Below are 25302 nucleotides of genomic sequence, written 5' to 3' on the forward strand. Positions count from 1 at the left end.
AGCCTAATACATCTTATTCCTCTGGGCACTAGAGCTCTATCGTTGTCCAAAACCATTTAATGAGCCACATTGTTGCACTAGATGTCATGTTTACCAATGCACACACACACTGGAGTTTATTTTGTCTCGGTCCCACGTACATCGTCCCGCTGCTGCTGGAAATATTCACCAGAGCACCAAATGTTTTTTCATCCGCAGTGGAAAATAGTTCCCAACAAATGTACTATTTATTCCTGTTTGAGTGATGTTTGCTAAAAGCTACAGTGGCCAGCTGTTGTAGGTCACCACTGAGGCTTTTTCAAAACTTTAAGTATATATTTCTGACCTGTTTTTTTAATGATTGACATCTTCAGTAGAAACCAAACGGCCTGAGGGCCACAGCAGACTGGGGAAGTCAGAAAGCTTTGGGAAATGAAAGGAGCGCCGCTGTTATTTAACATTTATTATTTAAGAGGTTACTCCACCAAAGAAACAAAGACCAGGGCTTTGACCCAGTCTGAAGCTTCCACTTCGATCATCAGGAGCAGCCTGGAGGAAACAAAAGTCACCAAAGTTATTGCGATTCATCCTGAGTGGAGCATGAACACGTTTTTCATTGTTGTTGAGACATTTTACACAAAACTAGCAATGTCCCGATTATCAGCAAAATAATTACAATTCAAGATATTATCCCGATTATAATCATAATATGCATAGACTATGCACTGAAAATGTATGCACTGGAATCACTATAACTTACATTTTGATAAAAACATACATACTTTCACTGCGCCACAGACAGCACGCGGTGAACAACAAACAAACAATCTTAAATGAGGTAATCATAAATCATAAGCTCCCTCTGCATAATTCAAAATATTAAATATAAAAATGAAAGCGAGCCTTCTCTTTCTTAATGACATGATAATTCCTGTACATTTTAGATCAAGCTCGATCTCTCCGTTCTCTCCCATGATAACGAGCTAGACGGCTCAAGTCACTCCTGTGTGGATAGTCACAATTATCCTGATTATGTAAATTCACCACGATCAACTCTACTGTGAGGGTTTTGATGGCGTTCCGCAATAAAAACAATCCTACATTGTCCCATCTCTCCTTAAAACGATGAATGTGAACCTCAGGGTTTTGCTCGAGGATCACAAAAATCACGAGGATACATCGTCTGGGGACCACGAATGCCTGTCATCGACTAGTTCAGGGGTCGGCAACCCGCGGCTCTTCGGCCCCTCTGTTGCGGCTCCCCGAGTCCTCCGTCCACACGGCGTTTAAGCATCGTTTTCGAGATGATCTGCGTCCAGACTTAAGTGCCTGAAAACGAATATCACGTGACTATTCACGTACACTGGGCATGTAGTGGGTGCCGGTCCTACTTGTTTCCGTGCGTGTGTGTGTTGTGTTCGCGTAACAGCAGCAGCTGTTTTCTGCCTCTGTTGCCAGATTCCTCACACATTCACAAACATATTGCTGGAGATCTAAAAGCCACATCTCATATATATTGCGGGGATTACGATTGTATAAGTGAGCACTACATCACAGCCACATATGAAGAAATACATTGAAGAAAATATATTTATGGGAAGATCGCATCAACCTGGATTCCAACTCTGTCGAGCAAAATAGTAATATATTCAAAAACGGCCGCGCTACGCTGTCCGCCACTTGCATCTTATGTCGTTGCCAAGAGCCTTTCCCTCCAGGTGTCTGATCATGATTTGCAGACCTCGGCCCTCGGTAAACTATCGATGGATAAATCCAAAAACAGAAAAGTCACGGAGGAAAATAGAGAGTTTAATTCTGCGTGGACGTATTCATTTGCTTTCACTGCCAACGATGCTGGCTTACCTGTATGCTTGATATGTGGCGAGAAATTTTCAAACAACAACAAATGTAATGTTGAGAGACGCTTCCAGAACAAACACAGCATTTACTGAAAGTGTCATGCTGGAGATGAACGAAAAAGAGCGATTCCTCAACTGCTGCAAACTCTCCTCTTCATCAGAGTTTGATATTGTTAGAACACGTAAAATAGCAATAAAATGTCAACAAGTGTCTTTATTCTTGTTCTATAATTTAATAAATACAACAAACTATAGTTTTTGTATATATAATATAACTATATATAAAACTTTATAAACTGTGACATCAAATAGCTTTTGCGGCTCCAGACAAATTTTATTTGGTGGAAAATAGAGCAAAATGGCTCTTTGGGTAGTAAAGGTTGCCGACCCCTGCACAGTCAGGACCATAATGGTGACAGGCGTCGGGTCATTTCAATCTCTAGAGCAAGGCAGCTAGTAGCTACAAATAATAGATATACACCACCCTCACCCTTAGAGAAAATAAAGTCATCCTTATTAAGAGCATGTAGTTGCAATTTTTACTCATATTCTTCTGTATGATGCATGTGTGTGTGTGTGTGTGTGTGTGTTTGTGTGTGTGTGTGTGTGTGTGTGTGTGTGTGTGTGTGTGTGTGTGTGTGTGTGTGTGTGTTTGCGTGTGTGTGTGTGTGTGTGTGTGTGTGTGTGTGTTTGCGTTCCTCAGCCCCGGTGGCAACGGCGACCGGCCCCAACTTCTCCCTGGCTGACCTGGACAGCCCCGGCTACTACAACATCAACCAGGTGACCCTGGGACGGCGTTCCATCACCTCCACCCCCTCCACCAGGTACACACACACACACACACACACACACACACACACACAACCTCAAAATGTACTTCTTTTTTCCTCCTCTACTAATATTCTTCACTTCTCCTGTAACTCCTTAACGCTGCCATGTTCTTTATGCTTAGCCTGCTCTGCTTTTTGATTGTTGTTTCTCTCTTTCTCCCCTTTCTTCCCCTCCTTCACTGCTAATCCCTCTCGTCCCCTCTCATTTTTCCCCCCTCCGCCAATCTGTCCGTCACTCTGTCTCTCTTTTGTCTCCCGTCACTCCCCTCTTGTCGTCCTCCTCTCTCTCTGCCCATCTCCCGCTGCAGGACTGAAATGGAGCTTTATGCAAGTCTCCCACGGAGGTAGTCGCACTCATTACCGAATGTCTCCCTTGATACTAATGTAACACAGGCGGCAGCGGCGCACTCGCACAAAAGCCACACACACACGCATGTCGCACAGATATGCACACGAGTGCAAACGCACGGTTAAACATCGTTTGATCGGGGGAGAAACCCTCCCCTCCATTTTTATCGGCCACAGATGTACGAGTCGGTAGGAATCTGCAAACACACGCACAAATGAGTTCCAGCGTCGCCGAGCGCGCACGTTTCCGTGCTCGGCTCCGAGCTCGGCTCCGAGCGCGCTGGATAAACTCTGGCCTCATGTTTGTCTCACTGTCTCCAGTTGTGCTGCTTTGTCCCCTTTGGCCAAACCGTAATGAGACAACAAAACATCGTAGGGAAGCCATGTCAATTTTGTTTTTTTTTACGACTTGATTTCATGCAGCCACACGCCAGACTACGGGGACTAGGGGGCGCCCATACATTGTCCTCGAACTGTCCCGCAAATGACATGCGTGCCTTCACTAGAGCCCCGAATGCCCGTTAGCAGTGCCTGTTCGTTCCAGTTAGAAACCAGCCTGACATAAGAAAAACAAACAATGTGATTAATCTCAAAATACAAGACCCTCCCTCTCACTCCTTTTTCTCCCCCTCCTTCGAGAATGAAACCAACCTCCTCATCTCTCTTTCTCTCTCAGCTCCAACAAGCGCAAGTCCATTGACGACAGCGAGATGGAGAGCCCGGTGGACGATGTCTTCTACTCGGGCCGCTCCCCGGCGGCCGGCAGCAGCTCCCAGTCCAGCGGTTGGCCCAATGACGTGGATGCAGGTAGTCCGGCTACAACCCCCCCATCATCACATCCTGCATGCTTTCCAGACACCTTTCCCTGGAGCAGGGCCGAGGTCCACATCATTTCAGAAGATTTGATTCTGATTTCTGGTGCAACACCAAGATAAAAGTCTCTCAGCAGCTTTACATCAAATTGTAAAGCCCTTGAAAACGTATTCATCTTTCTCAGACATTAAAGAAATAGTTTTGACATTTTGGGAAATATTCTTGTTTCAGCAGCCGCTTCGCACAAAGACTGGAAACGGGGGGAAACCGTGAGCCCAGTTCTGCCTCTATAATTAACGCTGTTGGGGGCAACATGTCAGTCATATATATATATTATAGCATATTAACAAAGTAATGTAACGCATTTTCTGGTAGTATTTTGGTAATATTACATTTAGTATGTCGCGTAACACATTACCGCCCAAAATGAATTTAATATTATATTTCATATTTAAAAAAAAATTATTTATCCACTTGGCGCCACTTCCGCCGGTGTGCTACCAGAAAAAAAACACTACAAGCCATAAACCGTAAACCATGACAAGCCCATACATACAAAGTATGAGGGCAAGCATCCACCGGTTGTTGCTCCTGGTGAAGAAAACAAAGTCAAACACGCAAAAAGTGTAAAAATTACGTGGTATTTCTTGACCGGGTGCAGTAACATCCCTAGTTGTAGAGCTTTAGAGATGCTGGGAGGTAGATTTGGTCCCCTTTGGACGGAGCCAGGCTAGCTTTTTCCCCCGTTTCCAGTCTTTATGCTAAGCTAACCGGCTGTACAGACAGTCTTATTATTTCTCTCCAAACAAATAAATGTATTTTCCCAAATCTTGGAACTATTCCTAAGAATATTCTTGGCTAAATAGACAACAGTTTGAGTTCAGAAATAAAAACATCCTCAGCTGTTAACTGTTATCATTGCTTGTAGTAGCAAGCCGATTGACAGAATGTGTTTTCAGGGCGTTTATTACAAATTTTTCCAGGTGTTAATTTGACACTAACTGACTTGAAATGGACCAGAAGCCACAGCTCACCTCCTTCCCTCCCCCATGTCCCGTGACCCCCCCCCCCCCCCTCATCATCCCAACTCTTTATCTCACCCTCCATTATAGCCCCCCCCCCCCCCCCCCCCCCCAGACCTGTTTGAGGTAGAAGGCCCGCCATTAAGGCACGACCCAGTTTTACAGCCTTTATTGCGCGCAACTTAAAGGGCCAGCGCACCCACAAACTATATTTTCTCTGTTTTCCTAGTTGGCACGCAGATAGTTTTGGTTTTATTTGCAGAGTATAAACTTCTACCACCACCCTAGTACAATGAAAGTGAGGGGAAATATCGCTTGTGGTGAAACGTCAAAACAACATTTGAAAAATGAAAAAAAAGTCTATCTAGAGACAACATCCCAGTTATTTCGAGACAGAGTCCCAACATGTCCCGGTTTCTGAGAATAATTTTCATTGGGGACTATTTTCAAACCGTAAAAAAAGACCTGTAAAGTCTGCGGATTGTCCTGAGTGGCCTGGACATTGTTTCTCAAACAACACGGTACTGTAGAGTTTTTCCAGTATTAAGTTTATATACGAGCACCGACCACACCTCTGTTGTTGTGGGGTGGAGGCACAAGTCTCATTGGCGGACACCTCAAAACCTCTGCAAATGAAACCTGAACTATCTGCACGCCTAAAAGGCTGAAGTGACCCATTAATCAGAACACACATTGTGTGTGTGTGTGTGTGTGTGTGTGTGTGTGTGTGTGTGATGACTGAGACGGTCAAATCCACATACTGTAGATAAAACACAGATCCTCTCTAAAGCGGGATAGACTTTTGTGTTTCATTTTGTTCATTAGACATTAGAAGCGAGTAAGTTCATTCCCAAACAGCAGAGCAGCCATGAGCTCACAGCATCTTTAACCACCATGATGGGTACCATGTCAAATGTATTTACAATCAACTTCATGTGTGTATCTTGGGTTCAGTATTTTCATGTATTCTCCCATTTGTATCCGTCACTCCCAACCACAGGCTGCCATTTTAATACCGCCAACTGTAATGATGTAACTATTGTATAGACACTTGCTGCACTCTATAACATTATCCCCTGTTGCCCGTTATTTAACCACCTCTCTCTCTCATTCTTTCCATGTCTGACTCTGTCTTTTTCTCTCCTCCCCCTCCGCCATTGTTAACTCTTCCCTTCTCCCCTGTTTGGCCTTTCAGTGCAACACCATTTGGCCAGTGTGCAGGAGAGGAAGATTAAGCATGAGAGCGATGGAGTGCAGTTTCCTTACCATGGTTAGAACAACATTAAACATTATACTGTGTACATGTATACATGCTCTGCCTCCGCTCGCACCACCCTCAACTTGTGTACATCCTGTCTTGTTTTATCTTCCAAGTCTTGTTTGCACTTCCTGTGAGCTGTTCTCCCATTCGTCCTGTCTCTTCTTCTTGTCTTGTGTCTTGTTCTCTGGCTCCTGCCGGCCGCTGGGTGTGGTTGCTCCTGCCAGATGTCTGCTGTTGTCCGTTGCGGGTTGACCAAAGCCTTTTGGTAGCCCAGTAGCTCCATAACATCCACCGCCTGTCTGCCTCAAAGACGCTGTTGTAAAAATCTGTGGAAAGAAATCAGATATCTCTGGTGCATCCAGAACAAAAAAAACAACACACTTTTATGTCTGACAAACAATCCACTGTATTTTCATTGTGTAATTATGTGCATTATCATGTCCCCCGAAAACCACATTGTTGTCACACACCACATGCATACAAACAGTTTTTCCAAGGCGGTGTGAATTTGTCAGCAACATTCGGCTAAGTGCTCTGGGTGTTGCCGTGTTGTTGTCGAGCCCTGAGAGAGAAAGCGATGAAAGACACAGAGGAGGAGGATGTGAGCGTGTGTGTGTGTGTGTGTGTGTGTGTGTGTGTGTGTGTGTGTGTGTGTGTGTGTGTGTGTGTGTGTGTGTGTGTGTGTGTGTGTGTGTGTGTGTGTGTGTGTGTGTGTGTGGGAATGAGGGTTTTGTCGAGTTGCGAGCGTTAGCCGCTACACGCAGCCGGTTGTTTGGACGGAGCCGCTGAGTGGCGTCCCACCTGCTGTGTTCCTGACTCAACCGTCTCTTTTCAAAAGGACGCCTTCGGGGAAGAAAAAAAAAAACCAAACCAACACACGACCCAAACAAACACGACTGAAGGCCCTCAGGTGTGTCATCAACGCACGAGGCGCCTTCTGTCTCCGAGACATGCTTACTCACTGGCAACGCTGGTTTACAAACGGCACGCTCACACACACACAATTACACTTCAGCGCGCTCTCTCTCTCTCTAACTCTCTCTCTCTGATTTACATTCGCACACACGTATAAAAAAAAAACACACACACACACTCTCTCGCAATCTGGAGAGGAGCGGCGTTCCGCTCCAGATGGCGCCTCCATGTGTCTACAGCGAAAGGGAGCTACTGGGTTACAGCAGACATCTGTTCCGGTGATGGTGGCGGTGGTGTTGGGAGCGAGAGATGAGGAGATGGAGAGGAGGGGGTGGAGGAGGGAGGGAGGGAGGGAGGGGGGGCCTCCTGCCCGCTCCGGAGGTGATCTTCTACCTGAACGAAAAAGCTCCGAAGGTATCGCAGGTGATCATGTAATTCATCATCAGTTCCGCCGTCTCCCGCTCCGCTCTGCTCCGTCCTCTCTCCTCCTGCCTGCTTGCTCCTGCTGCTCAGGGGTGAGACTGTGGGGGGGGGGGGGGATATTGACTGAGAATTCCAGCTAATTATTTGGTGTTGTGGGCTTAAGAACTGTGGTGTGTGTGTGTGTGTGTGTGGTTGCGGTGCTGCTAAGGTGTCCTCACTCTTACCTCGGTGTTTACGAGCGCTAACGATGTGTGAGGCAGTTAATGAGGGACACGGCTCTGTTCACGTACATTGTTTCTGCCTCACCTGAATGACGAGTGTGTGAGCTTTTTTTTCTCTCTCTCTCTTCAGTGTGTGTGTGTGTGTGTGTGTGTGTGTGTGTGTGTGTGTGTGTGTGTGTGTGTGTGTGTGTGTGTGTGTGTGTGTGTGTTGGTGCACATGCTACCGGACCAGTTACGGGGGAGGGAGGTGGAGCTTGTGTGGTCGCCAGCTTGTTAGCACAGCAAGACTAGAGGGTCATGGGAACAATTGGCCGCCAGTCTGCTTGCGCCGTGTGCCAGGAGCAGGACATCGAAATAATTTAGAAACAAACAACTGTGAGTGTGTGTGTGTGTGTGTGTGGACGTGGACTCTCTCTCACACACACAGATTAAGGGAGAGATCAGAGTAACTTCTGTTAGCTCTATCAGACAAAGCTTTCATTGGGCATCTGGGCCTCGTTTGCCGAGACGCCACGCAGCACCAGATACGTCGGCAGAGGCGCGGGCTAATTAGGGGGAAATCGCAGAGACTGAAAAACAATATGTATAATTTAAAGGCTGTTGTATGCATAATAAGCCGGTCGTAATTGAACTTGCGCGGCGGCTGGCACGCGGCCTTCCCTGTACGTACCACAGAGGGAAGCGGAGCGGCCTCCGTTGAATCCACAGCGTGTTTCGGGTTCAGCTCGTCTGTTTTTAACAGTCTCGAGTGAGGGAAGGAAGTCCAAGTGCCAGTTTGAAATGATTTTTAACCCCGGCTCTCAGCTCCTCGTGTAAAAATGTACGAGAGCCATAAATAGTGAGATAGCACTGTGTTTCGCTCAAAAGGCCTCGTTCAGCCACTCCAATCAGGTTTTTTTGGGGGGGGAACATACAAATCGAATCCAGATTGAGTTTAGAAAGTCTGGAGGTTTGGTTACAGATGCATGTCCGCCCCGCACGCTCTGCACGTTTAGATCGGATTTCAAAGTGTCTTTTGCGTCACTTGTGAGCTGAATCCATCGCGCTGCTAGCAGAGCGCTGTGGAGGACAACATGGAGGACAGCAGACCAGGACCAGGACCTCTGGTCACTTACTAATAACAGTGCAGACCGTCTGATTTGCCTGAAGTCCGAACGAAGCCGAAGCTCATAAATAAGTCACAGCTGTTGTCCGGTCCTCCTAACGACTACGATTACTCTATGAGTAACAGTACTCCGTAGTACAATTCGGTGGTACTCGTCTTGATCATTTCTATTTTATCAATCAAAATGTATTTGTAGAGCACATTTTGACACAACAAAAGTTGCCCAAAGTGCTGCACATAGTCATACATTCCAAACGATTTTATGTTGCTTTATACTTTAACTCCACTACATTTCAGAGGCTAATATTGTGCTTGTATACTATATATAAGTTTGACAGATATACAGTTACTTTGCAGATTAAAGATGTAGAAACAAGCTGTAAACTCTGACATATTATCACCTTTTAAGTTGTTATCGATAACGTTTAACATTTCCCCTATTTTACACATCCAGCAGCCGTGTAGCACGAATTAGCATCTGAAGCGGCCGATGAGAGCTGTGAGAGCGAATCAAAACCAGAAGGTTAGGGGCTGAAAAGTGAGTTAAACAAAGCTATAAAGGTTCGTAGGCTCGTACACAAGAAGTCATGTGATCCAGCGTCGGTATGAGAGCAGGTGCTCTCCCTGTGCAGTGCGATTGGTTGTTATATATCACCCGGCAATCCAATCGTAAATAAAGTATCATTGCCAGATGGATGACGAGCCTACGCTAATGTCCTGCTGACTGAAGCAACGGATTATTCTCTTTCTCTTCTGGAAACTTTTTATGCACCCTTTGTTAGAGTGTTCATCTGTTCTTCTTTGGCACTTTTTATTTATTTTTGTCGACTCGGCCGTATATCTTGTAGACGCGGAATTAGGGAACGTTTGAACAACAATGAAAGCCTTATTTTCCTCTCGCTGTGAATCTGGTTCAAAAGCATCTTGTGCCCTTCTGTCTTCACACTGGCTCTTTTTTTCTCTCTCTTCATAATTCAACCAGTGAATAAAAATTAATCTCACCCTGCTCATTGTATCCGTTCCTCCCACCTACGTGCAGAGTCACGTGACGCGCCTCGATTGAACATAAGTGGCGGCGCCCACCTTTTTTTTTTCTTCTTCTCTACTCGCCGGTGCCCACACAACGTCGCACAGCTGCGCCCTGTGAGCATTGTGGGTAAACAGTGATAAAATATTTCCCGGTGTGGCATTAAAGAGAAAGCTTTTCAGAAATCTGCTCTCCGCGACTTTATACGCCTCGCTCGTAAAAATCTATTTCCACGTCTCCTCGGGCCATGTCGGAATTACCCACGTCTTAATTCGAGTGCGTTTGTTTTATATGTGTGAATATTGTGTCGTTTAGTACTTTATGGGGGCTTTTCGCTCGCCAAGGTTGTTTATCACTGTATTCTTACAACCAAATGTGGAGCAAGTTTGAGTAAAAAAGCGACGGAGGCCTGTGTGTCCACGCCGATGAGCCTTTTCTCTGCTCTCACTTTCCTCGTTATTCGCCTGCTTTATGGATTGCTCTTTCCAGGGTTTTAACTCAGCGTATATTCGACATTGCGGTCCCCGTCAGAGGTCAAATACGCCCCGTTTGGCGGCGCTCCTCAAACCCTGAGAAGTCTTAAATTGTGCCTTTGGATCACCATACATCAAAATAAGTTCCCCTCGGTGCCCACCACACGAGGCCTTGATCACAGGAGAGAGAGCCGTCCTTTCCTCGCTCTGCGGCTCTCACACTGTTGGCCGTGTTTCTGGTCCGCCGGCGAGCCCGCGGCCTGTACTTAGCGAGCCCGCTTTGAACCGAACTGAGGGATGTTTCATGCCGTCCTCCAGCGTCAGCCCGACATTTATAGACAGAGGGGGGACACTTTAATGTGTTTGTCTATGTGTGTGCGTGTCGGCCGGGCCGTCACCGCTCCTCCAGTCGTCTTCCTGCCGCTCTCTCCCCGTCCAGCGCTCTGCTGGTGGTTTGCCCGTCGCTCGCCACCCAGCCTGAACATCTTCTGTGTGAGTGTGTGAGTGTGTTTGTCAGTGTGAGTGTGTGAGAGTGAGAGAGTTCAAGCGCTCCTTTATGAAATACTGCACTTCTGACCTTAAGGCAGTAACATAAAATACCCGACTGTCGGATATGGCACATCAGAGATGTGCGGGTTTTTTTTGCGTCCTCCTCTGCAGCCGCGCCAGCCTTGGCTTGGCTTGAAACACGCAGTCGGCCCCCGGGGACGAGGCCCTCTGGGACCCCGTTCATTCTAACGAGGCGTCCCGACAAGCGGAGCGGCTGGCGCGCTTGTTTGAAACGGGCTCCTCTTACATAGTCGCGGTTTTGGGACGAGTCGGACAGTTTGGAACTCAAAGAGGAGGAGTCCCGAAACCAGTAGGACTATGCTGGGTGTTTTTCCCAGATACTTCATTGGTGACCGTAGTTGGACCGCCATTGCATTTCCCAGCTCTCCTCTCTCTCTCGCTCTCTCGCTCTCTCTCTCTCTCTCTCGACACTGTGCCCTCTCCCCACCTCCCTCCCGTCACCTCCCTACGCTCTGAAACCCCTCCCCCCTGCTGCTTCAAAACATGGCCTCTCCCCTGGACCCTCAAACCCCGCTCCCCTCGCTCCCCTCCCCCTCAATCTGACGGACATGGTACAGCCCAAATGTAGAGTGCTGAACAGACGGATTGTCAGAACCCATCTGTATGTTAAGCCAATCAACAAATCAATGAATGAATCGAGCGATCAATCCATTGATTTCAATCATAATCATTCGATTCTTGCAATCAAATTAAAAAGTGATGAGCTTAATTTTTCTTTTTTTTTTAAAGAGTAAAGAAGTCGGAGTAAAACAAACAAAACTAAACAAGAAAACAACAACAGGCATGTTTGATTAAAACCTCGTCTCTGTTCTGCCATTTTTGTTGATCCCCTCTTTGCCAGGACTCTCATCGCCTGGTTCTCTTAAGAAGCCGGGGAAATACGATTTCAGCGCCCTGTCCTCCCAGACGAGGTCCCCCCGCATGGCGTTCACCCACCACCCACTGCCAATGCTGGCGGGAGTGAGACCAGGTGAGACCAACCCAGCTCCAGATCCCCCTGATCGCCCCCCCACTCCCCACCCCTTTCTCTCCCCCCACTCCCACCCTCACCATCTCCTCCTACCCTTACCATCTCCTCCTACCCACCCCAAACCAATCCTTCAGGGCCCCGCACATTCCCCCCCCCACCCCCGGCGCAGAGGTGGGAGCAGTGTCTTTGGGAGATGAGAGGGGCTTGTAGGGTGCAGGTCAAGCTGGTGACGGAGCTGCTAGGGAGTCTGGGTGTGGTGTCTTTTCTGGGTCTGTCTGGTGGATGGTTGGTGGTTTCTTCTTCTTTTTAGAGTGGAACAACGGGACCAGAGGGGTCTGCTGCTGCATATTCTGTCTTTGTGTCTTAATTGCACAAATTTCAGCCGATTGTGAGGCTTTCATGCTCTTATTTTGTTCTTGACGTAAATGACACTTGAATCGCGTGTCGTTTGCTCACTGACTCCTGGATTTTCTTGTCATGTTTGTCATTTCTTGTAACTCTTGTAAAAGTTTGCAGAAAATGAAGACCTACTATGGTAATATCTAAAAGACAATACAAATACATGCACATTTGTGTCAGTGTCTCAAATGCAACAAAACCAACTTCAAATGCAACATTTTGTTACGGCATTTTATGTTTATTTCATTAGATTTTAAATATATGTAACTGCAGATAAAAGATTATGAAGTGATGACTGACCAGCATCGTTACATTTTGAATTTTGGAGGAATTTCTCAGTGGAAAAGTTTTAGATGATGTAAATTGTACCACTTTAGTGCCCTACACATACAATTAAAGGGGCATAAGTTTTACACATGAAGTTCAGTTTACCATTCCGTCTGTGTCAACGGCTTTGTAATGTCCTCTTTGGCCCTAAAGAAAGTTATTCAAAGTCAATAAAAAGGTTGTCATTTAGGATCGAGGGGGGGATTAGTGAAAGATGCTATTGAGTTGCATCATGGGAAACGTAGGATCCAGCTTTTTTTGGAGCTTCATTCACAACCAAACTGAGACTGAAAATCAACATATCTCGGCTTCTCCTGCTTTCTTGAATCGTGAATCCCATCTTTATGGAACTATGACACCAAAACACTGTGGCCTTAGATCTTGGCGTGGTTTCTTATGAGGCTGGATTACCAGCCAGGCGAAGTGGAGAAACTACATGGGACTCCAGATCTCCAGGTTCACTTTCTTTGTGGCAGTTGGTTTGTGGGTAATTTCATGAATTGCACTTTTGCTTGGGAGTATTTATCAACTGGGCCATAAAGTGGGTCTTGGTCTTGAGGCCCCATCTTATTGAGTCCATGTGTCAGTATCTTGTTTTAAGGTGACACTAATAACAGCTGGTTCTGCTGTATGTGTTGCACGGAGAGTTGGAGGAGCACGACCCACCGAGCTGGCTGATCCGGCCATGGATCTTTCCACTTCACTGATCCCTATCTTCTTTCCCATGTTTATACTGCTTCTTTCCAAATTCTCATTGACTTTCTTTTCCTCACACAGTGTGAACAAATTGATCTCAATGTGGATGAACACATGTTCTTCATTCACACTGGCAATGGTAGAACCAGTGTGAACCCGCTGATCCTCCACCAGGCTGCAACAAGCAGCTCGTGATAACATCAGATATCAAATGGAGCCAGGAGCTCCGACAATAAATCACCACTCCTTATTTTATCACCGTGACACAGATCGAAAAAGGGGGACTTCCTCTTCTTTTTTGCAACGTTCCCGGCTGTGAATTCACCCAGTGAAGGAGCTCACTGGAGATAATTACCCATGTGCTTTAGTTCTGTAGCTAGGCTCCATCAAAGGCTTTAAGCCAGCAAGCAGATGTGAAGCAGTGAGGTTGACCGCCGTGTCATTAAACCTTCTTCCGTGGTTGTTGACAGACCCTACGCCTCTTGAGATGCAACTACAGCAAAGGCAGTCTCCGCACACACCCGTACACATGTTCACGCTGACATGCACACACATACACAATATCCCATCCTTGTTGTGGCCAGCAGTTGTAATTTATACAGTTTTGATTTGTGTCTTTTTACACAAACTCTTACAGAGTGCAAGCTGGAACTGTTCCCATGCTAGCGTGAAAGTGCCCACCACATCATCAGCGTTGTTGTTTTTCTGGGTGGAAGACGAGATCCCAGAGGATTAAGGGGTTGGCGAGGTGGAGTTGAGGAGTATGCTAGGGCTTGCCGCTCGCAGTGGTTTTGGTAGGGTTTGTCCCTCCAGGCCACCAGTGAATCACAGGGGTGAACACACAGTGATGGACAACCACTCATATTTATCTACACGTAAGGGCAATTTAGAGACCCAAATACATGGAGAAAGCCCACGCAGAATATACAAACTCCACACAGAAAGGCTGACTGTGAGGTGGCAGTGCTACCCACTGCGCTAAGACATCACAATTTCTTAAATAGTATACATCCACATACTGTAGTGAGTCACATGAACGCTACATGTTGAGATTGAAATTGTGTGAAAACTAGTTGGAACGCAAGCAGAGAGCTAGAGTCTAAAGAGCTAGCTAGAAAATGTGGAGAAATGGCTGGAATAGCAAGCTAAAAGTAACGGATAAACAGTAGAAATAGTTAGCTAAAAGTAACAGATAAACAGTAGAAATAGTTAGTTAAAAGTAACGGATATACAGTAGAAATAGTTAGTTAAAAGTAACAGATAAACAGTAGAAATAGTTAGTTAAAAGTAACGGATATACAGTAGAAATAGTTAGTTAAAAGTAACAGATAAACAGTAGAAATAGTTAGTTAAAAGTAACGGATAAACAGTAGAAATAGTTAGTTAAAAGTAACGGATATACAGTAGAAATAGTTAGTTAAAAGTAACGGATAAACAGTAGAAATAGTTAGTTAAAAGTAACGGATATACAGTTGAAATAGTTAGTTAAAAGTAACGGATAAACAGTAGAAATAGTTAGTTAAAAGTAACGGATATACAGTAGAAATAGTTAGTTAAAAGTAACGGATAAACAGTAGAAATAGTTAGTTAAAAGTAACGGATATACAGTAGAAATAGTTAGTTAAAAGTAACGGATATACAGTAGAAATAGTTAGCTAAAAGTAACGGATAAACAGTAGAAATAGTTAGTTAAAAGTAACGGATAAACAGTAGAAATAGTTAGTTAAAAGTAACGGATAAACAGTAGAAATAGTTAGTTAAAAGTAACGGATATACAGTAGAAATAGTTAGTTAAAAGTAACAGATAAACAGTAGAAATAGTTAGTTAAAAGTAACGGATAAACAGTAGAAATAGTTAGTTAAAAGTAACGGATATACAGTAGAAATAGTTAGCTAAAAGTAACGGATAAACAGTAGAAATAGTTAGTTAAAAGTAACGGATAAACAGTAGAAATAGTTAGTTAAAAGTAACGGATAAACAGTAGAAATAGTTAGTTAAAAGTAACGGATATACAGTAGAAATAGTTAGCTAAAAGTAACGGATAAACAGTAGAAATAGTTAGTTAAAAGTAACGGATAAACAGTAGAAATAGTTAGTTAAAAGTAACAGATAAAAAGTTGAAATAGTTCGCTAAAAGTAACGGATAAACAGTAGAAATAGTTAGCTAAAAGTAACGGATAAACAGTAGAAATAGTTAGTTAAAAGTAACGGATAAACAGTAGAAATAGTTAGTTAAAAGTAACGGATATACAGTAGAAATAGTTAGTTAAAAGTAACGGATAAACAGTAGAAATAGTTAGTTAAAAGTAACGGATATACAGTAGAAATAGTTAGTTAAAAGTAACGGATAAACAGTAGAAATAGTTAGTTAAAAGTAACGGATATACAGTAGAAATAGTTAGCTAAAAGTAACGGATAAACAGTAGAAATAGTTTGTTAAAAGTAACAGATAAACAGGTGAAATAGTTAGTTAAAAGTAACGGATAAACAGTAGAAATAGTTAGTTAAAAGTAACGGATAAACAGTAGAAATAGTTAGTTAAAAGTAACGGATATACAGTAGAAATAGTTAGCTAAAAGTAACGGATAAACAGTAGAAATAGTTAGTTAAAAGTAACAGATAAACAGGTGAAATAGTTAGTTAAAAGTAACGGATAAACAGTAGAAATAGTTAGTTAAAAGTAACGGATATACAGTAGAAATAGTTAGCTAAAAGTAACGGATAAACAGGTGAAATAGTTTGTTAAAAGTAACGGATATACAGTTGAAATAGTTAGCTAACATTTTTGTTTTTATACAGTATAATCAGTAGTATTAAATAACATCCAGTTTCAGATCAATTCAAATGAACACATTTGGAAAACAGTGGGTGATGTTGATGAAGGGGTATTGGAGTTCATCTGACAGGGCTGTGTACAACAGACAACAACGGTTGGGATCCTCTACTCTAGGGGGAGAGCAAAGTAGGTAGGGGGTGTAGGGATTCCCTTTTATCCTGTCTCCCCCACCACCCCATCCCAACCCCAACCTGCCCCCATACCCCCAGTGTGTTTGGCCTTCACCCAGTCTCTAATGGGATTAGTAGTGGACTAATAGAAGCAGGGAGACGGCTCTACTGGGGGAGCAGGCTGCCTGGCATGGGAGCAAGGTGTTGCTGGGCTCAGAGGCATAGGCCCTTGTCTGGGGGGTAATGCAACGGGGGTTGGCACTCTCACGAAGTACACTCACACACACAATGTATAAGAACCAAAGAGTGTTGGCAGCCCAACATGGGCAGCTGGGGGGGCCTGACATTGGACGGGGTGGGTGTCAGGCTGGCACAGCAAAGAGAACAGGCTTCTAATACAAATCAAGGAGATTTAGTGATGGATATAGGTCTGACAGAGAGGGCTTTGTGTTTGGTCGTTGGGCTCAACCGACTGTTCCCCTCTCACGCCTCGCACATATATGCAGCTCTGTTTGGTGCAAATTCCTCTATTCTCTTCTCTTGTAAAGCAAAAAGAAAGGGAATGCTTTTTTTTTTCTTTCCATAAGCTTATTAGCCGCCTAATGCTGATAAGTTTTGCATCCCTACACCTGTCGTGTACAAGCACACACACACACACACACACACACATATATATATATATCTACAGACATGAGGCTTCAAAGTGTATTTACAGAAAAGCATCAATTTCGATATACGATGTGAACGTACAGATTAGTTCTGTCATAGAAACAAAATGTGTCAGATGACAAACGGCTTTACCGTCTGGTTGCCAAATTGCATCAACGCCGATGAATCACACCCTCCAAAACGGCACACAGGCGTGCAGGCATTAAGACCGGCTAATTTAAGACGGCGCTCAGTGATCTCTTTGTGCTCTCTCTATCCGCAAGCTGCTTCGGATCTGGTCATCAAAATATGGCACTCGCGTCAATCGAATTTGTGCGCATTCGAGTGCGTGCAGTGTGAACGGGGTTGACTTGTTATGTAGTCTCTGTGATTGTGCACATATGAATGCTGTGTGTGTGTGTGTGTGTGTGTGTGTGTGTGTGTGTGTGTGTGTGTGTGTGTGTGTGTGTGTGTGTGTGTGTGTGTGTGTGTGTGTGTGTGTGTGTGTGTGTGTGTGTGTGTGTGTGTTAACCTCCTCCCTAAAGCTGTATAGATTTATTGGAGTGATAAAACATTAAAACATAAACCGTTATGAGCAATGCCCACAATAGCTATTAACTTGAAATCAGCTTCTCTTGGAAAAACAACATTCCTCTCATGTTGGACATTTTGAAACCAGATTTGTACTTGACCGTTTCCAGTTGTGATGTGATGTGGTTTGCTTTCATTCGTTAATCACTCAACACATCTCTCTCCCATCTGTAAGAATTTGTAGGACCTCAGTTGTCGGCGTCCTCCTCTCGCTCTCAGCATCCTTCTCCGCTTGTGTCCCTCTAACAGAAATGTCTCTGTTGGCAGGGAGTCCCCGTGCTTCAGCCTCGGCCTTGCACTTCCCGTCTCCCTCCATCATCCAGCAGTCTAGCCCCTACTTCACCCACCCAACCATCCGCTACCACCACCACCCTGGACAGGACCCCCTGAAGGAATTTGTGCAGTTCGTCTGTGCCGATGGCTCGGGGCAGGCCGCCGGACAGGTAAGGCTCACCGCCAGAGAGGGGAGTTACTATCGCTTTAGAAATGTATGCAGAAGCTGCAGGCGTGCCACTCCTTGCACCTATCTTGCGATAGTATTGCAGTGTTCTTCTCGTAGTGATGGTGTATGAAGCGCAATAATAAAAGTAGCTAAAAGACCAAAAAAGTTGAAAAATAAAGAAGTTTATTAGAGGGAAAATATGGGTATGGAAGAAAAAAAAGCCAAATTTCCAAATTGTAAAATGTACTACTATTGTATTTATAGCATTTCAATATTTCAATTTGAAAATAATCTGTTGACATAAAATTCATCTGTTCAAGTTTTATTATTTTTTGGTTCTTGAATCATGTGACCTGATGGGACAGTTAGGTCTGATCGATTCTTCAGGCTTGATGGATCCGTAGTAGTTTGAATCTTTTATTTAGAATGATGGTTCGTGAATGTAACAAATCTCATTTAAAGCGACCTCATTGTTTTTGACATGGCTTGACTTTTTAGATCAGAATTTGACTGAACTGAATTTGAGCGACGTCAATAGAGTTTTTTAGAACGTTAGGCGCTTACATTTTCTGAATTTGAAACCCTTAGAAAAAAGTTGGAATCAGAATTTTTTATAGTATAACTTGAAAGTAATAAAAGATCTGTCTAAATCGTCCGTCTAAAAAAAGTCATTAAGGGGAATTTAAACAACAAAACAGATGAATTCCAAAGTAGAAATATTCCAATGCTATTGGTTGTTAATTATTAAAATTAAAACATTTTCTTAATTATTAAAATTTAAAATTTTAATAAGATTTTGCTTCGTATATGTGCCTATTTTTAGAAGTCCAGAGCAGGGGATTGCTATAGTTATATGAATGTCATTACTTATTGTGCCCACGGTGCATTAAAAGGCTTCTGATACGGTGTTGTCTGTCTACATACGATGTAGAGCAATGCACAGAAATACACTCCACACAACACTAGTGAACACACCAGACATCTGTTTACTCCACAAATCTCTGTATTGTCTTGTCAATGTCCATTTTGCCGTTTGCTGTTTCAGACCCCGACGTCCCCCCACCACCTCCCCTTCTTTGATTTAATTTGTTTTGCTCCACCCAACCCCTCAGAAGTTACAACCATCAGCACGAGAATCGGTCACGGCACACTTCAGTCAAGCATTCCCGCCCTGTGTTGTGTCATCGTGTTTCTGTTTTCATCTCTAGCCTTTACGATTTTTTTAGTTGGAGTTTTGGTTGTTTGGTGCTGGTATCGTTGGTGGTGTTGTGCTTGTGTAGACGAGTTATTCTCCCATGGTTTTGATTTCTTGCCATCTTCTGGAACGAACCCAGTCAATATTTTGCTCACCTCCCCCACCCCCCACCCCCCCTCCACCCACCACGGACCCACACCCCCAGTGGTACCGCTCACCTCAAGCTCCGGCTTCCACTCCTGTGGTGGTTATTATGTTTTCACCCCTCCATAAAAAGATGCCGTCCACATACATCATCCCTTTGGTTGTTGTCTCCCACCACCTCCTCTCCCTCCTTCCACCATCGCCCTCCCCCCCCCCACCCCACCCCTCCGTCATGGATATTTTTTTGGACCCGGCCTCCCGAGCTGCGTCCTCTTTTTTTCATTCCGTGTCTGCGGATTGTCGCATGTCGCCCTCCTGACCCTGTTTGTGTTGTCTGCAGCCAAACGGGAGCGGCCAGAGCAAAATGCCGGGCTCCTTCTTGCTGCCTCCACCTCCCCCAGTGGCCCGCCCAGTGCCCCTCCCTATGCCCGACTCTAAACCCAACAGCACGCCCCCTGACGGCGGACTCTCCTCGCCCGCATCTCCGTGTAAGTGACCCCGCAGAGACCGTTCTCAAAAAAACCAAACCAACAACAAACAAAAAAAATCTGAACCCTACAACCCTCTCCAGTGAAAAGAGACCCCCCGCCATTGTTCTTCCTCCGACTCCGTGCCATCATTGTTCCTGTGTATCCAACATCTCACCTCCGTTAACCCTTGGAAGGCTATGGAAGCCAGCGCGGGAAATACTGTGGAGCTGAGAGTAGATCAAGGCCACCAGAGGTCTGGTTAGACACGTCTTTCATAAAGGACTCCCGTTGTGTTCATCAGGGTTCTGCATTAGGCCCCGTCAGTTTTGAGCGGCGCTACGTGTTGAGCCCACCCGGCGGTGTCTGGTGTGGAAACCGCATCACCAGCCCAGTTCTCCTCCTTTCTTCCCTCGACAGACTCATTAGCAAACCAAGACATTTGGGATTATTTATTGATTCTTCCTGGTGACGAGCACAAATTTAGGGCAGTTAATTTAAATGGACTCCAAAACATTCCGGGAGAAATTGGGACATTGGTGGAAAGAAAATTTAGTCGTACTGGTTTTTGGTTTGAGCTGGTTTTAGTTCCTTGGTGGGATTCTTTTTCTTTTTCTTTTTTTGTTTTGTTTAGCATAATAGGGTGTGTTTTAAGGTGAAGGGGTGTCAGTCCAGCCGTGGGGCTTTTCTCCCAGCACACTTGTCTTCCTCACCTGTGATAGGAGGGGCACTGGATGGAGCACTTTTCTTTTGTTTCTGTTAGCTCTCTGTTAAATTCTGTTAAATTTAGTGTTTGCGTTTTACCCCCCAGTCAGCGTCTCAGTCTTTTTTATGTCTTATGTATGTTATTCCAATTCTTAGAAACACGTGGATGTATACTGTATATGTCCATACACATAAAATCTCCAAATTATCTCTCACTCTGTCTCTCTCCTCCTTGTCCTCCCTCCCTTTCCTCCGCACAAACACAAGTCTGCACACTGCATCCTGAATCCCTCGCTGAGATTGGAATGCTGGAGTCCGTCGGGTGTTTCAGACTGCCCTAAATTTGTCAGAGGCTTTGATGCCAGTGGGTTTTAAATGTCCCCGACTGATCCTCAATGTCAGGATTCTGGTGCGCTCAATCACTTCCAGCCGAGTTTATCAACAGGATTTAATCACTCGGGGGGGGAGCTAAGTTTGCATTCCAGATTTCTCTGTTGAGTTTTGATGACCTCAATGAAATACTTCTCTGCAGTTCTAAATTGATTTATCTGCGTCTTTAATATTTAACAACAGCGAACAAGTGGGTTAACGGTATACTTTTTACAAGTTAAGGCAATAGTTTGACATATGCCTCGGCTCTCGTAACTGTGTGAGAAATATGAGGCTACAGCCAGCAGCCTCTTAGCTTAGCATAAAGACTGGAAGAAGGGGGAAACACCTAGCCTGGCTCTGTTTTTAAAGGTAACCAAATCAGCCTACTAGCTATCTAAATGTAACTAACTAAAATGTTATGTCTAATTGTTACAAATACCTAAATGTGAAAACCTGTTGTTTTTACACTTTATTTTTGTACCGATTAAACCAATACTATAACGTATTGATTGGTTTATTTTTAGACGTGCTGGGAAGCAGCCCCCCCCCGTCTTTGTGCTAAGCTAACAAGCTGCTAGCGTTGTGTCTGCCGTGCAGACATTAGAGCGGTATCAAGCGTCTTACTTTTGGTAAGAAAGTGAATACCCACGTTTCCCAGAATGTACACTGTTGTCTGACGCCTCCGCTTGTTCCTCTTCTGTTTCTCCAGCATACTCCACGTCAGGCGCCACAGCTCCCAACAGGTTTGTCGGCATCGGATCACGGGACAACAACTTTCTGAACATCCCGCAGCAGACACAGGTAGGAGTCTGGGGGGGGGGCTTGTCTGTTTTGGTCGATGCTTACTGGTCGAACTCAGGACAAACTTGTTAGCCGTGTGGATGTTGGCCAAAATATTTCTTATTCCCTGAAACTGGCTGCTGGGTTTTCTTTCGCCTCTCGCACTGTCCCACAGCGCACCGCGTGCATTGGTACATCTGTATTTTGCTGTCCGTGCGCGGTTTACCATATGTGCTCGTCTGTTTATTTGGCACATATGGAGCCTTAGGCCTTCTCCCTCGCTGCCTTTTTTTTCACTCCCTCTCCTTGCTTCCTCCCCTTTTCCCCTTCTTCGAGCCTTCCCCTTCCACTCTTTTTTCTTTTTCGCCTTCGTCCTACTCCGCTCGCCTCCCCTGCCTCCCTCTTATTCACTTTCTCCCGCTCTGCCTCGCAATTTCTCCCTCTTTCACCTTCTCCGTTCCTTCCCTCCATTACCACCAGTACTTTTCTCATTAGCATCCAACCACACCCACCTGGAGCCAGCTCAGTTTAAGCTCTGCTCCGGAACACATGGAAACCATCTGAAACCGCTCTGCCGATCCCCTCCCTCGTTTCTCGGCCCCTCTCACTTTTCCTCCCTCTCCATTCCCCCCCTGCTCCTCCACACGTTATTCCCCTTCCTCTCTCTCTCTCTCTCTCTCTCTCTCTCTCTCTCTCTCTGTTTCACTCCAATCTTCATCTTCATTCGCTGCACCGCTTTTCTTCCCTTTCTTCATCCCGCTGCCCTCGTTGTTTCTCGTGTAGAAATGAATGTATTCAGTTTTTTCACCCTGCTATGTCCAAACACAACTTAACACACTATGTGACCAAACGTAAGAGGACACCCCGGACATACGGATGTGATCGCAGAACATCTCGTTCCAAAAAACGGCCACATGCTGCCATAAAAAGGTTTCGGGCTTTCCAACACATTTCTGAACCTGGCTACAGGGATTCGCTACCGATTCAGCCACAAGAGCGTTACAGGGAGGTCGGGCTCTGAGTTTTGGACGATAAGGCCTGTCAGAGATCCACGGGGTTGAAACAGGACGAGGTTCGCCCCAGACTGCGCCACAAAGTTGGAAGCACGCTACTGATTAAAGTGTCATCCAGGCCCTCGACCCAAACCATGAAAAATAGGCCGACACCAAAACAATATGGAGCATCTACAAACTTTTTGCCCGTCTCTGCTTTTTCTTAATCCGCTCATTGATGCTCGGCACTGAGTGGGACATAATGTCTGGTTTTACTTTTGGAGGCAGAGCCAAAACACACAGCATTAATAGTTTGCATGTGCCTCACAAAACAGATTGATGAGCCACTAAAAGGAATGATAGATCACCAGACAAAAGAGCGTGTCAGCAAGTGTGTATGTGGTGAGTACGGGACAGAGCCGAGGAGCTCTCTCTCTGTCTCTGTCTATACGCTGACAACAGTGGGCTCCGTGTGCCCTCTAGTGGCAGCTGTGAGACACTGCGAGCCTGAGGGGGGAGAAGGTTGGGAAACAAGACACCGACGGGGGGGGGGGGCAGCGCAGGAGGGGAGGTGGAGGGAGCGGACCGAGTTTCGGCCCCCGGTAGAAGTCACGTCCCGGCCGTCTCGTTACCCCGGGCAACCAGACATGATGTCATAGCCAGTTGATCTTGAATTTGAGAAGAGGGGGGCAGGAAAGAAAAGAGGGTGGTCACTGTCTGCTGCCAAGGATTTAGTGGGAGTGTTTCACGGGAGATAGATGGATTGTGTGTGAAGGAGAGAGGGCGAGTAACTAAGAAGGGACAAGTTACAATGCCCGAGGCCTGCTGGGACTGTGCCCAGGGGAGTATGGTAGCTGAGAAGGGCAGGAGGCAGAAAGTGGGTGGGGGGGGGGGGGGGGGGGGGGGGGATTGGTATTCATGCGACCTGTTAGAGTCAAACAAAACAAAAGGCCGCCTCCCCGGAGGCTGTGAGTAGTTTCCAAGGCTCGCCTCGTAGAATGTTGGCGCAGTAGCACACGGCGCCGGATCCCGCAAGCCAAGCAGGGCAGCCAACAACGGTGACCCACTTTCTGCTCCCAGCTCACGCCGAGCGGGAGAGACCCCGACGTAAAGATGGCGCAAGGGCTTGCCCCCCCCACACACACACAAGCTGCTGCTCGGCCATGAGTAGCCATTTGCTGCTCGGGCCAGGTTGGAGACACGGTGTACTTCGCTCCAGAGGCTGGTGGTTCTGTCCCTGTTCTGAACTGTAGGAACCAGCATGATTATAACGGAACGCTGTACAGACATTCATGTTCCCCAGAGGATGAATCTCTCTCACTTTTGTCAAGTTTTGTGGCAAAGTGCCAGATACACTCCCTTTATTAGGTGCACCTGTACAAATGATATTGAAATTAGCTTTCAATAATCTTAGATAACAAAATATTAGAAACATACTCAATATCAAGTCCAGTGTGACACCACTGACGACTACGACCTCGTGATTAACGTAGAATCAGTACAACAAGGTCAAGACAAAGTGTTGGATCGCACCAGTATTTTTGGGGCCTCAACAGATTGAAGGGAAGATGAGGGAAAATGTGGATGTTGAATTATTATTATTATGTGTATTATTATCATACAATATGATTTATAATACATCTTATTTGTCATGCCAATCTTTCTGCCTGCCAGCCAAAACATCATTCATCATGTCATAAGTCGTCAGTGTTGACCTGTAACAGCCTGACAAGCCGCTCTGCTCCTGAAATCTTGCTAGCTAGCTAAGTTGCTAGCATCTAGCTAGTTGGCGCTGACTCACAAAAATGTGTAAACAGATATTTGTAGTCATTATTCTTTTAGCGTTTGCCTTAGCGTTGTCAACGGGTTTTTGTTACGAAGTCTTGCCAAAGGAGGGCCCTGGTTATTATGAGCTCATGCTATCTGGGGGCCCTTGGCATGGAAAAGTCTGGTAACCACCTGCATTAGATGGTACAGGTGTATCTGAAGACGTGATGCCATCTTTTGTACCAGGAGAGCTTCATGTCCGTCTAAGTCAAACACCAAAGTCACCAAATTGATTCGATTGTATTCGAAGATCTTTTTGTTATTTTGTCCTCTACTTGTGTTCACATCCACATGTTTTACTGGTTTTGATACTAACATGTTGATACCCCCCCCCCCCCTCTTCCCTTTTTTTTGTCTTTTCTAGTCTTGGTTCCTCTGACAAGATCTGTGCACGAACCAGCAACTAGAATTCTTTCTTTACAATCGGAAATAGAAAAAGCAGAGATACAACCCGCAGGATAACAGTCGTCCTCCAACCAACTCCACCCACCGACCGCCCCCCCGACAGCACGTCTCACCCGACACGAAACACAACCGCAGGAACAACTACAGCAGCACGACGCTTCAAGAGGAACTCTGGACTCATTTATCCAGTCAAGAGGTGAGGACACGTTTTTTTCGAGCGAAAAGGCGGATCGATGGAAAAAGATGAACGAACGGATGGACGAAGAGGACGCCAGGATAAAGAAGGGGTAAAGGGGACAAACGGCAGCAAGCGGCTCTCTCCTTTAAACGCAAAGAAAATCACTGAACCAGCAGCAACGCAGAAGGAACCCGAGGAGGAGGAACACGATCAACTGCTCCTACTCTGTGAGGCCCGTTGTGTAATGAATGGCTAGGAAAATCAACTGTCGCAACAAAAACAAACAAAAATGAAATCGTTTTTTCGCACAACATTTAAGCTATGAACCCGCAGCCTCGATTAAAGCTGCAGTCCGTGCTCCTGTGATGTCC

At 45.4% G+C, this 25302-nt stretch overlaps 1 protein-coding gene across 9 annotated transcripts in view; it reads left to right on the forward strand.

Moving 5' to 3' along the window:
• Positions 1-25296, forward strand: part of nfixb (nuclear factor I/Xb) — a 128906-nt gene extending 103610 nt beyond the window's left edge. For 4 of the 9 annotated variants that reach the window (XM_079176776.1, XM_079176777.1, XM_079176779.1 and 1 more), the window contains 8 exons: positions 2542-2662; positions 2977-3012; positions 3693-3823; positions 6047-6121; positions 11688-11816; positions 17692-17867; positions 21459-21550; positions 24713-25296. In XM_079176776.1, coding sequence (XP_079032902.1) covers positions 2542-2662; positions 2977-3012; positions 3693-3823; positions 6047-6121; positions 11688-11816; positions 17692-17867; positions 21459-21530 — 740 coding nt within the window. In that variant the 3' untranslated portion in view covers positions 21531-21550; positions 24713-25296. The remainder of the gene's footprint in view (positions 1-2541; positions 2663-2976; positions 3013-3692; positions 3824-6046; positions 6122-11687; positions 11817-17691; positions 17868-21458; positions 21551-24712) is intronic. The other 5 variants (XM_079176782.1, XM_079176780.1, XM_079176778.1 and 2 more) reach the window with 5 other exon arrangements.
• Positions 25297-25302: the final 6 nt, after the last annotated feature.

This window comes from Pholis gunnellus, assembly GCF_910591455.1.
Source record: "Pholis gunnellus genome assembly, chromosome: 17".
Classification (NCBI taxonomy): Eukaryota; Metazoa; Chordata; class Actinopteri; order Perciformes; family Pholidae; genus Pholis; species Pholis gunnellus.